Below are 18,756 nucleotides of genomic sequence, written 5' to 3'. Positions count from 1 at the left end.
AGATTAATTTACTATTACCAGCAAGCAGTAGAACAGAATGAATGAAAAACAATTTCAGTGTTCCTCCTGTGATTTACATATACACTCAAAAACGAGAAACATGGTGTACTCGCCGAGACGCTAGAATTTGCTCGGCGAGTCAAAATACAACAATATGCTACTACGAGGTCCCAAGCTGTTGCCAACAATATCCAACACAATTACAAGTTTACAACTGGATTAACAGCATGACCAAAGGGTAAACAATAATCACTAAGCTAAGCCTACAGCAACACAATCACCAAGAAGAAAAGAAAATTAACGTGGTTACTATCTATCATTCTGTCTCCAAGATCCTAACTCCCATACCACCAATGATGCTTTCACCGTGTTAAGTTGAGCTTCAGCATTTCACCTATCAACAATCAGTTACCTGTCAACCCAAACTCTGAAGCGTGATCATGGAACGACAACAAGCAGAAGGATTTGCAGCGCAAACGGTGATTTCACAGTAGCAAATAATGTAAGCTACTCTCCGCTTAGTCGTCATGCTCAGCTGAGAAGTCTGGCTCAGAAGGCTTCCTAAACTTAGGAAGTTCTTTAATGATATGGGCTCCTTTCCTGACTGCATTCAACACAAGGCTGTGCTCAGGGGAACCATCATCTTCGAATGATCTCCTGGAAAAGAATGACTCCCTTATGCTTAGGTCCTTGGCCAGCCTCCTCCTCTTGTAGCGGCGCCAAGCTGCTTGGATGAAACAAGCGGCCCATGTCCTCCAGTGGTGAGAGTAGTAGCGAAATGTGTGTTGCAACTTCCTGCTGTGGAGCCGCCTGAATTGGCTCGCAACAAACTTGAGATCTTCAGCTCGGAGGGCAAATGCCTCCACTTCAACGATTGTCTTCACCGTCCTGGTGGAGGATGGCAGGTTGACAGTAGGCTTGGGAACAAGAGCCCATCCAAGCAATTCTTCACCACAAAAATCGCCAGTTTTGAGCGTTATAGAATTGAAGAAGCCCGTCCGGCCACCATCAGTAGTGGAGCTTTCCAGTTTCCCACGAATGATAAAAAGCATCTCTGTCACTGGGTCACCTTCACGGACAATGTATGTGCCCACTGTGCTCAAGGAAGATACAAGACGCTCACAGATGGCATCCAGAAGTTGACCATCCATCTGGGAGAAAAAAGGGACCTAATGCATTGCGGTATGAAAGATTGGTGAGAATCAGTAAGTGATATAGAATGTCGAGATCTCACTATCAAATGAAATGCTACATTAATGGCAATGACAACCTCACAAGAGATACATTAACAGGCAATTGCAATTGTCCTGTTACTAAAAAACTGCCAGTATCAAGTGTGTAACTGGCCAAAAAAGGGAAGAAGGAAAAGGTGCATCTGCAAATGAGTACCCAAACAATAGGATTCAGATGAATCATGTCGGCTGTAGCAGATTCAAACTCAAGCTCCAAAATATGTTCGATGTGCAGAGCAAATTTTGTGTAGGTCATTGCATTAGCATGGATTGGAGAAGAGAAAGAGACAACCATGACGTTGATATATCCTTCTCACAAAAAAAAATACGGGATAAAACAATAGCATATCCATAGCATTTGTTTGCCATTTTTTGGTTATCTTATCCCATCTATTTTTAATGTGAAATAAAGAAAGGAAAAATATGTTGCTTCAAGAAAAGGAAAGGAAAAATAGAACGAAAAGAGGCACGTTCCAATCCTGTCATTTTTCTCATTTCCTCTCCTATTTATTTTTCTTGTGTCAACTTCTTTTGTCCATTCAAATGTGGTGATAAATGGCAATGAAATAACCTGGCAGCACAGCTAAATTTCTTAAAATGGTCACTTGATAATAGGAGAGCTTGCAAAACTGGTGTAATTTTGTAAAGAAAACAAAGGGAAGAAAGGTAATTTTACCCGGCAAACAAGATCCAGGCAAAGGTGACGCTTAATGTCACGGCGAAGATCTGCAGGCAAAGCCTTCAATATAGATTCTTCATCCACACCTCTAGTCGCAAGCCACTTGTAGTGAACAAATCTTCTCACTCTTTCTCTTAGTTTCTGAGGAAGTTGCCGATGCCTCATCCATTCTTCCGTATCTCTTTGCTTTATTCTCCACTCCTCAACTCTTGCAGTGATAGATTGCAGGTAGGTCTAGCAAACAATATAATGTGATGAGCTCAATATTTCTTAAAGAAAATTATGTACGCCTTTGAAGCTAAGAGGTTGTAATGGTATTTACTAGTATAATCATAAATCAGTTACTAGAACAGAACAGGTCATAGAAATACCCAAATAAACAGCTGTTGATGTTATCTCGTAAAAACAATTCTAATTAATGCATTGCATGATATTATTGGAAGCCTTGTTTATATCAGCTTCCTTCAAGACAAAAACCCAAACATCTGCTATTTAAATCCACTATGGTACTATCACACATCAGTTCGAATACAATATAATACAATGTACCAGGAATGTGCTGCGTGAGTGCAAAAATATAAGATTGTTACAGGGGAAAAAAAACTTTATGCATGTTCACCATTATTGGACACCAGGAAAAATTTGTTTCACCATTCCTAAAGCCATAGTCAAATGTTATAGAAGCAAGAAAACGAATCACAATTTGCAATGAACAAACTTAGTATTGGCGATATGCTCACCCAAAGCCTCAATAAATATATATTCTGTTCTTTTTAAAAACAATACTTTAAATTTGCATGTATATAAAACATCATAAAATAGCCCCCTCTAGCCCTAGTGACGAAGAAATAAGGAGTTACGTTTCATCTTGCAAACATACATTTTCTAGTGCTTGCACTTTTTTTAGGCAAACAAAAAAAGGAGTTTGTAGCAATGCAAAAAATAATAATAATCAGAAATTAATAGTTCAGAGGGAAAATGATGGTATCACCACCAAATCTAGGCAGGCACTAGAAAATAGTTTGACAAAAGCAAGTAAAATTACAATACAGAAATTTGTTCAGAAAAAATATTTATATATCAGACAACAAAGGAATGGGATATCAAAAATGAACAACAAAGTTACTTCATAACTAAAGCATTTTAACAATTTGTAAATGGAGTTTACACCATGAAAGTACCTGCACATTTCCAATCAAATGCGCAAACAAGACGAGACCAAGAACTGCCAAGAATATAGCATACAGCGTCTCACCAATATAAGTACTCACAGTCAGAGTCTGCCCATAGCAACTGTTTAACAAAAAAGAATCACAGTGCATGTTAGAATATATTAGAATCTTCATATTAGCTATTATTGAATCAGATCATAATAGTTCAAATTAATCAGATAAAAATTGTAATAATGATGGGACTTATAATTGTATATTCTTTTGCTTTAACAGTGAGCACGATGTGTCTTATATTCAAATTTCTTCTCCTTAATTACAAGTCTCAGAGAAGATGTGTTTAGAGTCAAACCTTAGATTCTGCAAACCCCACCAAAGGCAATAGAAGAACTTCTTCAGGAAGCCCTGATCGGGAGCTTGATTTGATAATAATGGTGTGAACATACCAAAGTCAAAATCAATTGTTTTGTTAGTGGCATCACATTTATTGAAGATAGCGGTGCTGATTTTCCAATTTGAATCAGACTGTATATCACAGGCCAGGTATCTGTTTTGGCAGCCCGCTTCTTTGCTACAGTATTTTTCCCAACACGCGGTCTGGCGATCAACAGATAGCAAGTACCATAATGCTCCTAAAACCTGAAAAGGATAAGTGCATCTTGACTATCCAAATAGCAAAACAGAAGAAAACGGTAGCACAAATTCGAAGTAACCATGCCAGCTAGTATTAAATGGCGAAAGGAGTAAAATTGTAGAGAACTCGCATGAGTACCGTACATGACTAGCAATCATGTATAATAGAAGATTGTAAGCAGCTCCTTGCCAAGCCGTCTTTGAAAATGCTCCGGTAACTTCAACAATTTTAGAGTTCAATGAAAATACGAGGTATAATCTTAGAACATACTGAAAAAGAGCAATCAGAAGCAGTATATCATCGTCATGTTCTGACAAAGAATATTTGACGGATGGTATCACAGACCAGATGATGATCTGCAAGAAAGGGAGAAATATGTCAGATAACTTCTATACCTCGAACTTCAGGTACAAAAGTGCAGATGCCCTTTTTAACTAATGCAAGAGAATGTAATCAGTTGCATTAAAGAAGTAATAATACAACACTAAAAGGACTTGAGCAGCCTATGTGGATTGTTTCACCTAAAAGACACAAAGATTTATAACCTCGCAACTAAAGCAGGAAATATCTTAGTATATGAAATTTGAGATCCAATACTTCCATGTTTGGTAAGAGCGTTCTTGCTAGCCCAAGCTTTCAATTATGCAATGAATTAGATGGATAAAGGCTCAAGTTATGTCTTGACAGAAAAACAGGGGGAAGAAACCAAGTTACCTGCGGTAGAGGCAAGGAAGCCACTAGATCAACCACAAAGCTAGATCTCAAATAATGCTTTGCGATATTACCAGGATCTGTGACAAGGTCTCCTCGACTGAAAACCCCTAACGTGGAGCTTGGATTAATATATGCAGTCCTGAACTTTATTATAATTTGAAGAACATAAAAAAGGTCGGTAATTGATCGGAAGACAGTAACGATGATGGCTAGGCGTGTATCTCTCCCGATACATGAATTCGGAGTGCCATAATAGATTTTAGGTACATAGAAGTACAGTGGATCCATAAATAGAGCCACGAAGCATGCAATACGGAGGACATAGTTCCATGTCAAGATGAAATCACTTGATGGGTCAATAATTTTCTTGTACCAAAGCTCATTCCCTGCTAGAAAAATCTTGTTCTTCTCCGAAATCCCCAGGCCAAGCTTACTAGTAGCTAGCCCAGCCTGCTTCTGGTGAGTGGGTATAGTTGGTTTTGCTCTCTCCTCGTGGAATCTGGGGACGAAGACAGCATTAGAATTCACTCAAAAAGTAAGACTATTATTAATTTGCTAGATTCTTTTATACAGGAGTAGAGAGAGAAATTGTTAGAGTGATTCTAAAAGCAAGAAATGATCAGCAATCAGCATGACATGATCTTCTTAGGCTTATCAGACTACCTTTCCCATCTCATTCTCATTTATAAATATATCTCTAATTGTGCTCATCAAAGTTAAGCCTGAAGTTAGCAAACAACTTGTGGGATTCACTACAAGATTATCCATAATCCAACACAAGAAATTAAACCTAACCATTTAAATCGAACATAACTATAACTGATGAGCTAAACACTAGTCCAAAAATACAGCAGTGACCAACTGACCACCACCAGCAACCAAATCCACTCAAGAATTCATCTTCTCCTCGCAAGAAATGGAATTCTTCTTGAATTCCCCACTAATAAGTGGGAGAAAGACTGCCCTTGTCATGCCTTCACCTCCGCGCCCCCCAACTTCCCCCCAAGCTAAAAACAAACTCAAAACTCAAAGACCCCGATTCCCCAAAGCAAAGCAAGTAGTAGCCGCTCTCACCTCACGGTCCTCTGCTTCCTGAGCTCCATCTCGTCCTTCACCCTCCTCGACCCAAACATGGGCTTACCTCCGCCACAACCAAACCACCAAACAAACTACCTCATCCTCCTCTCATCCATCCAGCGCCGGATCCTTCCCCGCGTGAGCCACCAGAGGAGCAGGAGAGCAGAGACCGCGCTGAATCGGGGAGCTGCGGCGGCTGTCGGGATCGAGCGGGAGGGAGGGAGGCCGCGGCCGCCGCGCGGAGTTCGAGGAGGGGAAGGGAGAGGGAGGAGGAAGGCGAGCGGAAAACGAAAACTACCGTGGAAAGGGGGAAGACGATGGGGGCCTTTTCGCTGAAGACCCTATGATATCGTATATCGTATGTGCAGATACTAATTATAAATATTAAATATATATTATTAATAAAATATATTTATAATGTTGGACTAATTCGCAAGACGAATCTATTGAGCCTAATTAATCCATAATTAGTCTATGTGATGCTATAGTAAATATTCTTTAATTATGGATTAATTAGGTTTAAAAAAATTATCTCGCGAATTTACTTTTATTTATGTAATTGGTTTTGTAAGTAGTATATATTTAATAATTTAAATTAGTGTCTAAATATAGAGATTAAAGTTAAGTCCATGCATCCAAACCTTACTTTATTATTACTACTAACCGCTGTTAAATCGGTGGGATTTGGGGTAAATATCGCGGTTAGTGTGCTGACATGAAGGGTGAAGGTGTGATTTTTAGTCGAGTAGAGAGATTCTTTCTTTTGGTCTGCTGCTTTTGGTACTACTCCAGTACTAGACTACTAGTACTAGTAGTAGTATTGATTGACACGGAGACCTGGTCAACTACTCTTTTGTTAAAAGAATGCATTTTTAGGCTGTGATGGATCCGTGTGGTCATATGAGCCTGTCTGCCTGTGCATACGCATGTGAAGTTCATTTTCTTCTCCAGGCTCCAACATATACCCTCCATCCAATCTAATATTGGATGTATAGATTTATTGTATTAAAAATATTATCTTCAATACTAAAACTGAAATTTATGGGACGAAGGGAGTAAGCATCTGCATTGGAGATAATATTCTCTATTATAACAATAGATTAAATATTTTGATAAGTAAATTATTTAATCTATTGTTTCAATATTTTATTATAACTAAAATATACGCTCGTAGGCCATATCTGAATCAGATTATTAATTTTATTATAACAATAGATTACATATTTTGATAAGTAAATTATATAAATAATTTAAACAAGTGATATGCTCAAACAACATTGTACTACATTCGTTTCATGCTATAAGTCGTTTTGATATTTTTCTAAGTCAAACTTCTTTAGCTTTGATAAAGCTTATAAAAAATATAGCAATACTTTTAACATAAAACAAATAAACTTCAAATGTATTCAATGTTAGATTCAATAAAACTAATTTAGTGCTATAAATGTTGCTATATTTTTCTATAAACTTAATCAAACTTTCCAAAAGTTTGATTTTAAAACGATCAAAACGGCTTATAATATGAAATGGAGGAAGTAGAAAAGAGTTCATTCTGAAAAGGTATTTTAAAGACGTGGAGCACTCCATTGTAATAATCTGGTGAAGTATCTGAAAAAGAAAATAATATGACCCCCAAGTTACTACATACTCCATCTTTCTAAAAAAAAAAAATCCATTTCTAGATATGTGTTCTCGACTCTATGTTCAGTTGTTTCCCAACTAACCAAAGAGTCGGGGGCTACACAAATATAAGGCTCAAAATTTGACAAATTTTATATAAGCCAATGAGTCAACTCCAGGAGTCATTATCTTCATCTTTGCTTCGGAACAGACATTCTACTTCAACAACTTCAAATATTTCGGTTTGAACGAGTTGGACAACAACATCAACTCTCCTCCAAGTGAAGCATCTACAACAGCTATAACATTAATTTGATGGATTATTGTCACTGACATCATCACCAGCACCTCTGCTTCATCGACCCTGACATCTCCGCTGTTGCTAATGGATGATTATGTTTTCGCCGACTTATTATTTCACCTTCACGGTTGACCTACTATGCAAATGCTGATGAGTGTCTTTGTCATTATCATTGGTTGGTACACTGCTATTGGCTGGATCACCGACATCGTCTTCTTCATCATGTCGGTTGCGTTTGTCGTCGTCAACTATTTTCTTCATCTTCATGATTGGTGGATTTTGTCATCACCTTTGATCTACCTCGTCTGTCACCGACTGATTATTTTGCTGCCATGGCTACACAATTTTGTCGCTGGGTTCCTTCATCTTCATTGTTAGTTGATCTGTCTGCCGCCGACTGGTTTCTTCGCCTCCATGACTATGCGACTTCATTACTTTAGATTGGTATCACTATCTTCACTACCACCAGTATTGTTGCCACCTCTGGTGGGCAATATTATCTCTATATTGGTCGTCTTGTCTATATGCCAACTGCGTCAGCTACCATCAATGGACGATTGTGACTACGACAGAAGGACAAGCTATATGCTCAGGGGCTCATCAACTCAAGCGTGAGGATTATATCTCCAATTTGGACTTGTTCCGGATACATTCCACATGGATTCATAGTCATGAGTCTATTTTCTATGCTCAAAGACTGGACCAATTATTATTCCCCGTAAGGGCTATCAACCGAATACTTGCGCCAGTCGGGATTCAATTGTTACACCTATTTTGGAGTATCCCATAAGGGATAATCATTCAGATCAGAAGCTATTCATATGAGCTACACTTGGTCTATATTACCCGGAAGATTTATTACTCGGAAGCATGTTACATGCGTCATCCTTTAAAGGGTGTCGAAGGCATATTTTTTGGCCTAGGCCTAATATGTCTGCAGCCCATATTTTCAGGTGTGGCCTGTCACGTTCTTTTAGGGACTTAGGCACTTTTTGCTTAGGCCAAAGTGCGCGTGATCAAGTGCCCAATACCTTAAAATCCTTTTATACCGCAGTTACTCAACTTTTTAGGAGTTGGTACAGTGCATCTTAAAAGGTGTCAAACAGTAAAGCTTTATATAGCTGCCCCGCTGACTTTTTAATATAGTCATGGTGCTGTTTGGGTTTTTAAGCAATTGATTGGATACAATATCGTTGCTTTTCGCCACGTAAGTGTGCATTTTTATTGACCAATATTATGGCTTAGGCTGATTATATATTGTGGTCATTTTCTAGGCGGTTGGTAAATCCTTTATGAGTTTATTTACTCGGATTTTATACCACATATGCCATATATTTCCAGGTGTGGTGGAACCATGTGTCTTCTAGGGACTCAAGCACATCTGTTAAAGCAGTGTGCGCATGGCGTATGCCCAATACTTTGGAAATTTCTTTATTCACAACATACAAGCTTCTTTATAGCTATTTTGCTATGTGAATTTTCAATGATGTAGCCAACTTTAGGTTACACTCATCATATTTTACAAAGCAGTCGGTATATCACTTGGATCATATTATTCAGGGATTCACACCGCATATGCTACATATTAATATTAAGTCGCTTGGTTGACTACAATTATCGAAGCCACTCGGTTGGTTGGATTATTTATTCCTTGACTATATGCTTGGTTTGTTCACTTAACCGCATAGTCGAGGGCTACACCTATTAGGTGCATCTAGTTGATGCATCTGACTTTATTTTTCAGCCCTCCACAGTCTTCATATTTGGTAAAAGTACTTCGGAGACCATGGCGAAGATGATTGAAGCACTCAGCTTTGGAGTAATCTAGTTCGAGAGAAGATTATCTTTTCGACTGTGAAGGTCTCAGGGGCTACTGTGGAGATTATGGGTACCCCATACCCACATGGCATAGTTATCCGACTGGCTATAGGGGATAACTTATATCTATGGAATATGTAACAGATCATGACTTGGGTATTACGTTTCCTTGTATGTTACGGAACGGCCTAAAGTCCTGGTTTGATAATATTGTAAAGTAGATTTAGGAAACCGATACCGTATTGGTTAAGGTTTCTATCTTGTAATCCTGCCCCCCACCCTATATAAGGTGGGCAGGAGGCCCTCTAGGGGGCATGAGACAACCTGATCGTCAGATCTATACTACACCCGGCGGATTCAAATCCCCAAACAGGAGTAGGGTATTACCTCTCATCGAGAGGGCCTGAACCTGTCTAAATCCTTTGTCTCTGCATCCATCCACTTTTAGGTCTCGTGCGCTACCTCCTTTTATTATTGCCGAATTCATGTTTCGACAATATGAATCTGGACATATGCGTGTCTAACACTCCAGGTTCGAAGTTAGGGTTTGTCTTTTTTTTAAGACGGAGTAGTACTTCCCAAAATATAAAAATTTAACATCGGATGGAACTTTTTTTAATACAATATATCGGCGGCAGAGCCCCAGCTAAGGTCGACAAAAAAAAAGCAAAGGGATCGTCCATCGATCATCATCTACCTAATCCTCCTTCCTCGAGCCGTTTGTTTATTGAGCCCGTTTCGATCGGGATAATGTCCTGGTGCGATGCGGCGGCGCCTCGCATCACCAACCCATCCTCCTTTCCATACTCTACTTTCTTCTCCCCATACATCATCCATCCACGCCCACCTGCATCATCTGCGTGCGCGGCACCAACCAAACCACCCGGTCGTCGGCTCATGTCCCGCCGTCGCGAGTCGCGACTCAAGAGAGAGCTGTTTGGATTTGAACGCGGAGGAATTTGCCCCGTTTTCGTGCGAGATTGTATCGATTTTTTTTCAGGAACGCTACGTATCGTGTGCCAAAGGTTAACCCGAACGGCGCAACGGAGAACAGCGTCACGATCTTGGGACAATTCGCGCAACATGAACCGGTAGGCGAACGGCAACCAACAGTTGATCGGCAAGAAACGTCAGCTTTCTTCATGTCACCACCAGCCTTTTGGATGTGCTCGTGTCTTACACTACAGTGAGCATCTTGACGTTGATGGTCGGTTAGGCATCTTGGCCACACAACCAACCGAGTCGGGATAATGAAACGGCAATGCAGTGCAAAGGGCATGCGATGATATGAATAATGATCACATTTCGACGACGAAATAGAATAACATCTGGCATTTTTCACCCGTAGATCCCTAAGAAATAACCATTCACCACATTAATTTGACGAACAAATGCTAAGCAAATGAAATCAAACGTCGGGGAAGCAATGGAAACGAAGGCGACGTCGGGGAAGCAGTGGTGGCGAAGGCTCTTGGCTAGACGGCAGCACGCAGGGTAGGCTGAGGCAGGCTGAGCGAGTGCAGAAGGAAGATCATGGAGAGCAAAACCTCTGGCTGCATCCAACAAAATCTTAAGCAGGCTTGCACAGATACAGTGCTTGCTGAGCTGAAATCGGCCTTGTCAAAAAGCACTCCTCTGGTGACCTCATTTACCTGCCACAAGGCGTGACGGACTGGGCAGGGGTGTAAATCATCCAACTGAATACTGCAGCTCCTCGGATTGCAGATTCATTTTCTGGAGTCTATGCCTACGAAGAACTTTGTTTCACCAATACTTCCAGATGCTGCACTTACTGTTGTTCCGAAGACAATATGACCAAATTTTTATTACGATAAAAGAAGGCGATTACTGTTTTCTGATGAGCAGCATCTTCAACGAAGTATATGGATCACGAAGAGGTGTTGTAGGCAGCAACTAATGGGGCTGTATGACGTTTGCATGAAGCAGGCGAGGGCGCGCGTAGAATGAAGAGCGAAGAACACAACCACGAAGATATAACTGGTAGCCGTAGTCGGCCGAGTCGTTTAAGCAGTGCAGGCCGATGCCTTATTGACACACAGAAAGACAGTTGAACTTAGTTGAATACACATCCAATCATAAGTTTCTCGAGTAATATAACTTCAAACACAAAGCATAATAAGGTAGATAAGTTATGAGAACCTTAATCAAAGTCCAGAGTTGATGATGATATTTGGAGTAGGGCATTGTTCATAGCTGACAACCCACAAAGTAACATTTGTAACAGCAGTCTTTAGACATCAGGTTCAGCTCTAACTTCTGCTGCGGCGATATCTGACACCATAAATGGAACATATTAGAGATTGTCGAAGAGCGAACGATGAAAATGGTTAACTCAGTTAGAAACAGTAAAATGACAACTGCTTACTGAAATCTGCATTACCCGTTATCATAGGCAGGAGATTCATCACGGCCACGGTTGTATTGTGGTGACCTGCTATAGCTGCGTGCACGAGCCGGTGACACACTACGACGCCTTGGAGAGCGCCCTGCAGGGCTGTAACTTCTGCTCACATAGCAAATCATTTATAACATTATCAGATATGTTATTCTTCTTCGTGTAAATATACTAGTTACATACACAAAACAGGGCATAAATGCTACACTATTCTTTGCTAGCACTTACTATCCTAGATGTTGGGAAATGGCAACAGGTGGATAAATACTGAATAGAAAAAATTGCAAGCTTTATCTTAGTGTTTGTAAATTTGGACCATAGGCAACCCTAAATTAACAAATTGTGTGCATGTCATATAATGTTTTACAATGAATACAGAAAGATAACTTAGTTGTATCAAAGAGTGAGTAGGGTTGCAAACCACTAACACTTCACATCCATAGCAGAACCAACAGTCCCAACAATGGTATTGTGACCATTAACTTATAGTAACAAAAAGCTTTTAACTATTGCAACAGTGTAACAGTTATTTGACATTTTGATTACCTTCTGCCATAGCTTGGACTCCTGCGGTACCTGGGACTTCGGCTGCGGCTGCGGCTCCTGCTACGACGCCTTCCACTGCCTAGACCCCCGGAACCAATCCTCAAACGGCATTCACGAGCAAAGTGCCCAGTCTCACCACATTCATAACACTTGCTCTCAGAGCTACCATATCGATCACGGCCACCACGACCACTGCTTGCATTACGAGACAGCTCAACTCTCCATCCATTCTTGCCTATAAAAGAAGCCATTTAAAAATTAGAAATTCAGAGTTGTCACTACTGTTTGTTTTACGCCTTATCGCCTCACCCCACTTCCCCCATAAATGTAGGATCTTGACCCTCTTGACAATGTCCAAACAGCTTATACGTCCAAGTGATTAATGCACAAACATGAAATTGCTCTAACATAACAGTGCAAGGAGGTGTTTTGGTGGATGAGAGAGAGGGACTGGGAGGAAAAGCATAATCTAAACAGCAGGCCACATCACATTCACATAATTCTGGTACTAAAACAAAGTATAGATATAATGGTAACACATGTTGTCACTAATAGGCATATATCATGGCCTTTGAAAGAAGTTTAACTTTCACAAGATATTTTTGCAAGCAAAGACCACCCTGTAACTCACCAAAAGAAAATCAGAGCAGAAAGATTCTCAGAGGTGATAGATCCAACTGACAGAGGCTATGTTCTCATAAAAGCATTCACATACCATCTATATCACGAATTGCATCCTGAGCATCCCTCCTGTCATCAAAATCAATGAATGCAAAACCTGGTGGCTTTCTTGCGACCCATACACTGCTTGCACAAAACAAAAATAAGCAAACTGCATCAGGACAATCAGCATCAAACATAATTTGAATTGTGGGTGCAAAATACAAATACATGGCCTCAGGTAAGAAACTTATTGGCAGCACATCAAGAAAATAAGAAAAAGTTAGGCAACAGAAAAACCGTAAAAGCATCTCCAGCATACAGTAAATTAGCCAAATAAGTGTTGTAGATATCTGAATGAGTTGAATTTGTATCCTGATAAAATCTAATCCAAGGTGCTTGAAGTCTAGTGTTTGGTTGGAGGCCATTGATGTCAGGTAGATGGGTACACTGCAATCTAAAGCCTGGATGCCATAGCTGGGAAGTAATTGTGCTCTAGAAAGATCAATACATCTCAAAATAAATAAATAAATAACGACTTGTAATAAGATAATCTTGAGTAAAATGAATCCATCAAATTCCCTCTCTACCTCTTCTATTACAGTAAAATCTACTAGGGTCGGAACAGGATTTCAGAAAAGCCTACAACATTTAAAATTTCACCGTGCACTGCTGGTATGGCCAATCGTCTTCCCCAAAAGTTACATAAATGTGGCTGCATAGGTCACTCAGGCCCTGGCCCTAGAACGAGTTTTGCTGTTCCGATGGTGGGCTAAAGCTATGTTCCCCCATATGATTCCACATGCGCACGCAGCTCTAGCAGAAAACCGAAACAATCGCACACAATACATACCACAGGTGGGGCGAGTCACTAACCTCCGAAGAACTCCAAAGACGCGGAACTCGTCCTCGAGCTCCCGCGCCGTCACGCGGGGATCCAGGTTTCCGACGTACACGCGGGCCATCGCAACCTGCACCTATCAAATCGCCAAAAGAAAACAAAAATACAATCGGATTAAACAACGAATCACAAAAACGACGTAGAGACCTGCCCCCCGAGACCGATAGATCTAATCCCGCAAGGGGCCGTGCGGCGGATCTAGGGTTTGGGACCGGGGAAATCACGAAGGAGGGGAGGTAAGAGGGGGGAGGCGAGAGGCGGGAGCGGATCACCCACCTGCTCCGGTCGCGATCTCGATGGACCTCACGGCGGCGGCGGCGGCGGCGGCGGCGAGGAATTCTGCGGCGGCGCACGGAGAGGAGAGGGGGTGGAGTGGTGGGTGGGCGAGATCCCGAGATGGAGAGTTCGAGAAGACGGGGGAGAGATGGGATGAGATGATATGTGTGGGGTTGGGCTTGTGCAGGGAAACGGCACGCGGTTTGGGCCTGGGTCTTTGGGCCCGTGGACTCATAGTGGGCTTATTGTTTTCAGTTTTTTTGGAATAAGTTCACTCTCAGTACCTCAACTTCAGATCGAGTCTACATGACGTCCCCCTAATCCTCAATGTTAGAAATGTTGACCCCTCAAGTATTCGAAACCATGTTAAATAAGTCCCTTAGCAATATGGACCATATTATCCTCGGTTTTTGTTGACGTAGCATATGTCGACGCACACTTGTCAATGACCATTTCCCTTTCACCCCCCCCTCCCTCCCCCCTCTCTCTCTCAATCTCTCCTCTGTGCTCATATCATCGGGCAGCGCCCAGCAACAGACGGTGAGGAAGAGCAGCCGGTGAGGAGGATGGCACCACCGACAGCAGCAGCTCCGGCACCCTCGACCGCTCGTGAACTCATTGCCCTCCACCACCACCAGCTCTGCACATCCTAACCAAACCTTGCCGTGCTACCGACACCTCATGTCGCCTCGCCCTCTGTAGCCTCCCACTCGTGTTCCACGAGCTAGAGTGGGATCTCATCATGGTTGCCGGTGCCGGAGGGGTAGACGTTGGGACCACCAGCGACAGCATTTCGGCTTGACGAGCTCCTCCCTCGCGTCTGCCTGCCCCCTCCCTCGTATCCTTTCACGTCGTCGACCTCGTCAACGGGCGGGGACTCTACAATGGCGAGGTCGGCATCCACAAGGAGCTCACCTCCAACTCACCCCACCGCCGAGGTAGTCCGATGTGGTGCGGTGCGACGACCGCCGCAGGGGTGTTCACCGCTACCTCCACCAAGAAGATGTGGGTGAGGTCACCTGCGGCTTCAGTGGGTGCTTGAGGTGGTGACGGCGGAGCTCGGCCGGGCTGGCCAGGGCTGCCAGCGGCTACATCAGCGGATCGGCTTGATGAGCTCCTCTGCAATAGCGAGATCGGCATCCGCAAGGAGCTCGCCTCCGACTCCCTCGCTGGCGAGGTAGTCTAGAGTGGTGCGGTGCGACGCCCGCCACAGGGGCGTTCGCCTCCGCCGAGAAGACGCAGGCGAGGTTAGCTATGGCTTTGTTGGGCGCTCGAGGCGGCGTCGATAGCGGCGGAGCTCGGCCGGGCTCGCCGGCCACCTCTCCCCCCCCTCTGCCAGCGGCGACCTCCCGGGCTCACCAAAGAAAGGAGAAGAAAGAAAAGAAAATAGAATAGAGAAGATATGAAGACCACACATTTTCTCTTATAACTTACATGTGGGCCTTTTTATCGCTGACTAGGATACCACGTTAGCGAAACCGGAGATACATACTGTTGTGGAACTCTAATTGCATGGTTTTGTATTATTTAGGGGTGAAGATTTCTGGTATTGGAGATAAGGGATGTGAAACAAACTCAACATAAAGTTGAGTGACGATCGGTGAACTTATTCTCTTTTTTTTTTTTTTTGAGAAAGAGTGAGAGATAGTTGGCTTGTTCGGTTGGGCCATCTGAACATCTATCTTGCAGTTATGCTAGTTGCTACTAGTAGTTGTGTGATTGGGCAGCAATTGAGATCCCCTGCAGTACTGTATGTGCAGTACTGCAAACGACCTGCATCCGTGGTTGGGAGATGAGAATTTCCAATGTGCATGGAAACTTAAAATTTGTGACCACAAGGTTTATAGAGTATAGTAACAAACTTAGGGCCTGTTTAGATCCCCTGGCAAAATTTTTTACACTGTCACATCGAATGTTTGGACACATGTGTGGAGTATTAAATATAAGAAAAATAAACTAATTACACAGATTGCATGTAAATTGCAAGACGGATCTTTTAAGCCTAATTGCTCCATGATCTGATAATGTGGTGCTAAAGTAAACATTTGCTAATGACGGATTAATTAGGCTTAATAAATTCGTCTCGCAGTGTACATGCGGAATCTGTAATTTGTTTTGTTATTAGTCTACGTTTAATACTTCAAATATGTGTCCATATATTCAATGTGACACGCCAAAACTTTTGGCCGCTAGATCTAAACACTCCATTATTTATTTTTAAGACTTGTGAGAAGATTGATTTGACTACCACTGCCATAATAGGTTGGACTAGTTATTATTAATTTGAAGCGAAAATATACATTATAGCCAATATGATACTATACATTTTGATTTTTGTTTTTTTAGTTCATTTTTATTTAATTTTTCATAAAAAAAACTTCTAATAACTTGTTCACATTTCATCCCTATGTGATAAGCACAGCAAATGTTATTGCACAAGCAATAGTAGCATGGCAAGTGGCAACAATGATTTATGTGACTTTTTTAGTTGTCCAGCAACACCTACCAAAAATTAGGCTGTGTTTAGATCCAAAATTTGGATTCAAACTTCAGTCCTTTTCCATCACATCAACTTGTCATACACACAACCTTTCAGTCACATCATATCCAATCTCAACCAAAATCCAAACTTTGCGCTGAACTAAACACAGCCTTAATACTATAGCGGAACAATTTCGGTACGGTGGAATAGTACGAAACAGTTTTTGTGTGGTAGATGGTGGCCTCATGAATAAAGTCGTGGGTGTATGACTCCATCAATTAATAGCCCTGTTTAGAGAACTAGCCAAGAGTTATTTTGAGAGCTATTTTTTAGCACAAGTAAATAGTCCTCCAATAAAATAACTCTGAGTTGTTTGGATCCAATAGCTATTTTGAGAGCTATTTGGCTTTTAACGTAACTTCTCATGGAGAGAGATAAAGAGAAAAGACATTTTTTCAGTGGCCCCACCTAAAATAGCCCCAATTAGCATCTATTGGGGGAAGAAAATTTGGTAAGACTTCCGTCCTACGCTCATCCGAAAGACTTTGCTTCCTCACACGACACCTGTCCAAACGAATCTTAGAGCAGCAAGTCTCTTCTCCCAACAGTTCTCTTTCCTCTCTCTCTTCTCCAATCTCCCATCTTCGTACTACCCGGCCGGCCGCCGGCAAGGCATCAAGCCCACAGTTTGACTGGCATCTCTGGCCACGGCGAGGTCACAGCTAGCAGCACTGGACGATGTGTTGAAGAAAGGGGGCGCCAAGGAGGCGCAGCGGCATCGACCTCGTGCTCAACCCAACCGCCGTCAATAGGTTTTAAGGTCAGGCCTAATCATTTTTCTCTTTTGACAACCAGGCCTAATCATTTACTAGGATGCAACGTATACAGAGGCTTCACACACACATCGACATGGCGACATCTATCAATTTGATGTTTTCCCAAGTTCTAGTGCATTGCAAGTTCATCCATTACCTTTGACCAACAACAATGTCAGGTGAATATTTTCCATGGAAGAAGCATGACGGGTGCGGTGGCAACCGGAAACTCTGCTCCAGACCTTGCCCCCGGACCTTGCTACGTCTGAAGATGCTGGACCCTCGGTCCTAAGAGCGAGTTGGATTTGTCGCCAAGTCCCTGGCCGGAGGAAGAAGAAAGGGTACAAAAGAGATATTCGCTACTCTTAAGATTTGTGCGGACAGGTGTCGTGCGGGAAGCAGAGTCTTTCGGATAAGCGTAGGACTTAAGTCTTACCAAATTTTCTTCCCTCTTGGGTGGGATAGTTTTTTTGGGTGGGCTATTTCCAAATAGCTCTCAAATAGCTCACCCTTTTGAATCTTTTTGAGCTATTTGGGCTATTTAAGAGAGGGCTAAAAAATATCTCTTAAATCCAAACAGAGCCATGTCAGAAATCTCGATGCTTATACCCTTCGGAAGGGAACTACGGCTGGCTTTTGCCAGCCTAAACCTTTATTCATTTCAAAAGGTTGGGAACATTACATAACTTTTAGTTAGTGTACTGGTGGGAGAGAAGTCTCGAAGGTTGATAATGCTCATACTTGCGCATGTCGTCTGCAGTATCACAGGGGATGTCAATTGGCGCACATGCGCTTAAGCTTTTACCAATGCTGATTGCTGCATATTCGGTCCTCTCCCTCGTCAAGTTTGTAGTACTGTACTAGTGTACTGCTACGTTTATAGCAGGCCAAACGGGCGGCCCGGCCCAGCACGACACGGCACGGCCCACTAGGGCACGGCCCGTTAGGCACGGCTCCTATAGCGGGCCGTGCCGTGCCGGCCCACGTGCCAAGGCCACGGCCCAAGCACGGCCCAAGAAGGTGCTGGGCCGTGCCGGGCCGGCACGGCTACTGTAGTGGCACGTGGGCTGGTAGCCGGCCCACTAGTACATGTGGCCCATAAAAATTGAAATTTGAGGGGAAAAAAAAGAAAAAAGGCAGAAAAAACATAATATAAAGGAAAAAAATGATAAATATAGGATAAATGTGAGGAAAATTTAGGAAATATATCATAAAATATATGGTACAAATAGGATAAAATGTGGAAAAAAATAAAAAATATGAGAAATATATGGGAAAAATTAGAAAATCGTAGGAAAAATAAATGGGCCGGTGGGCCGTGCCATGCCTGGGCCGTGCCGTGCCGGTACGCTACAGTAAACGTGCCGTGCCGTGCCAGCCCACGGGCTGAGGCATCGGCCTAAACACGGCACGGGA

General features: G+C 42.3%; 2 protein-coding genes and 1 long non-coding RNA gene across 10 annotated transcripts; 1 reads left to right on the top strand and 2 right to left on the bottom strand.

Moving 5' to 3' along the window:
- Nucleotides 1-38: 38 nt before the first annotated feature.
- LOC4340354 (cyclic nucleotide-gated ion channel 17) lies at nt 39-5,806 on the bottom strand. Its single transcript, XM_015787927.3, has 7 exons — nt 5,503-5,806; nt 4,429-4,927; nt 3,858-4,070; nt 3,433-3,719; nt 3,093-3,204; nt 1,909-2,145; nt 39-1,169 (listed from the first exon to the last, which is right to left on the bottom strand). Exons 1-7 carry the CDS (start codon nt 5,559-5,561, stop codon nt 519-521), a joined length of 2,058 nt encoding a protein of 685 aa, XP_015643413.1. The 5' UTR covers nt 5,562-5,806; the 3' UTR covers nt 39-518.
- Nucleotides 5,807-10,527: 4,721 nt separating this feature from the next.
- LOC4340353 (serine/arginine-rich splicing factor RSZ21A-like) lies at nt 10,528-14,174 on the bottom strand. Of its 8 annotated transcripts, none has more exons than XR_010741753.1 (9): nt 14,044-14,174; nt 13,743-13,837; nt 12,922-13,010; nt 12,207-12,441; nt 11,646-11,768; nt 11,405-11,536; nt 11,094-11,289; nt 10,897-10,991; nt 10,528-10,797 (listed from the first exon to the last, which is right to left on the bottom strand). XR_010741753.1 is itself a non-coding variant. In XM_066311137.1 (6 exons), exons 2-6 carry the CDS (start codon nt 13,829-13,831, stop codon nt 11,515-11,517), a joined length of 558 nt encoding a protein of 185 aa, XP_066167234.1. In that variant the 5' UTR covers nt 13,832-13,837; nt 14,044-14,174; the 3' UTR covers nt 11,308-11,514. The 8 variants fall into 8 exon arrangements, 2 of the variants coding, with proteins under 2 accessions (XP_066167234.1, NP_001389699.1); NR_175293.1 differs by having other exon boundaries at nt 10,534-10,797; nt 13,743-13,843; XR_001546343.3 differs by having other exon boundaries at nt 10,897-11,289.
- A 2,932-nt stretch (nt 14,175-17,106) lies between these two features.
- On the top strand, nt 17,107-17,999 carry LOC107281338 (uncharacterized). Its single transcript, XR_001546638.3, has 2 exons — nt 17,107-17,345; nt 17,520-17,999. It is a non-coding gene; the product is annotated as an uncharacterized lncRNA (long non-coding RNA).
- The last annotated feature ends 757 nt before the right edge of the window (nt 18,000-18,756 follow it).

The sequence above is a fragment of the Oryza sativa genome, chromosome 6 (genome assembly GCF_034140825.1).
Source record: "Oryza sativa Japonica Group chromosome 6, ASM3414082v1".
Classification (NCBI taxonomy): Eukaryota; Viridiplantae; Streptophyta; class Magnoliopsida; order Poales; family Poaceae; genus Oryza; species Oryza sativa.
Note: the sequence above shows the minus strand (reverse complement) of the source record. Positions and strands in the feature narration are given on the sequence as shown.

Bases quoted from the DNA above. Each gene is read 5' to 3' on its own strand.
- LOC4340353 (XM_066311137.1), bottom strand. From the start codon at position 13,831: ATGGCCCGCGTGTACGTCGGAAACCTGGATCCCCGCGTGACGGCGCGG. The intron at 12,442-12,921 runs GTATGTGAATGC...CTTCTTTTATAG, and splicing joins TGCAATTCGTGATATAGATG to GCAAGAATGGATGGAGAGTT. The intron at 11,769-12,206 runs GTAATCAAAATG...CTATGTGAGCAG, and splicing joins AGTCCAAGCTATGGCAGAAG to AAGTTACAGCCCTGCAGGGC.
- LOC4340354 (XM_015787927.3), bottom strand. From the start codon at position 5,561: ATGTTTGGGTCGAGGAGGGTGAAGGACGAGATGGAGCTCAGGAAGCAG. The intron at 4,928-5,502 runs GTGAGAGCGGCT...CTTCGTCCCCAG, and splicing joins AGGAAGCAGAGGACCGTGAG to ATTCCACGAGGAGAGAGCAA. The intron at 3,720-3,857 runs GTACGGTACTCA...TATCCTTTTCAG, and splicing joins TATACATGATTGCTAGTCAT to GTTTTAGGAGCATTATGGTA.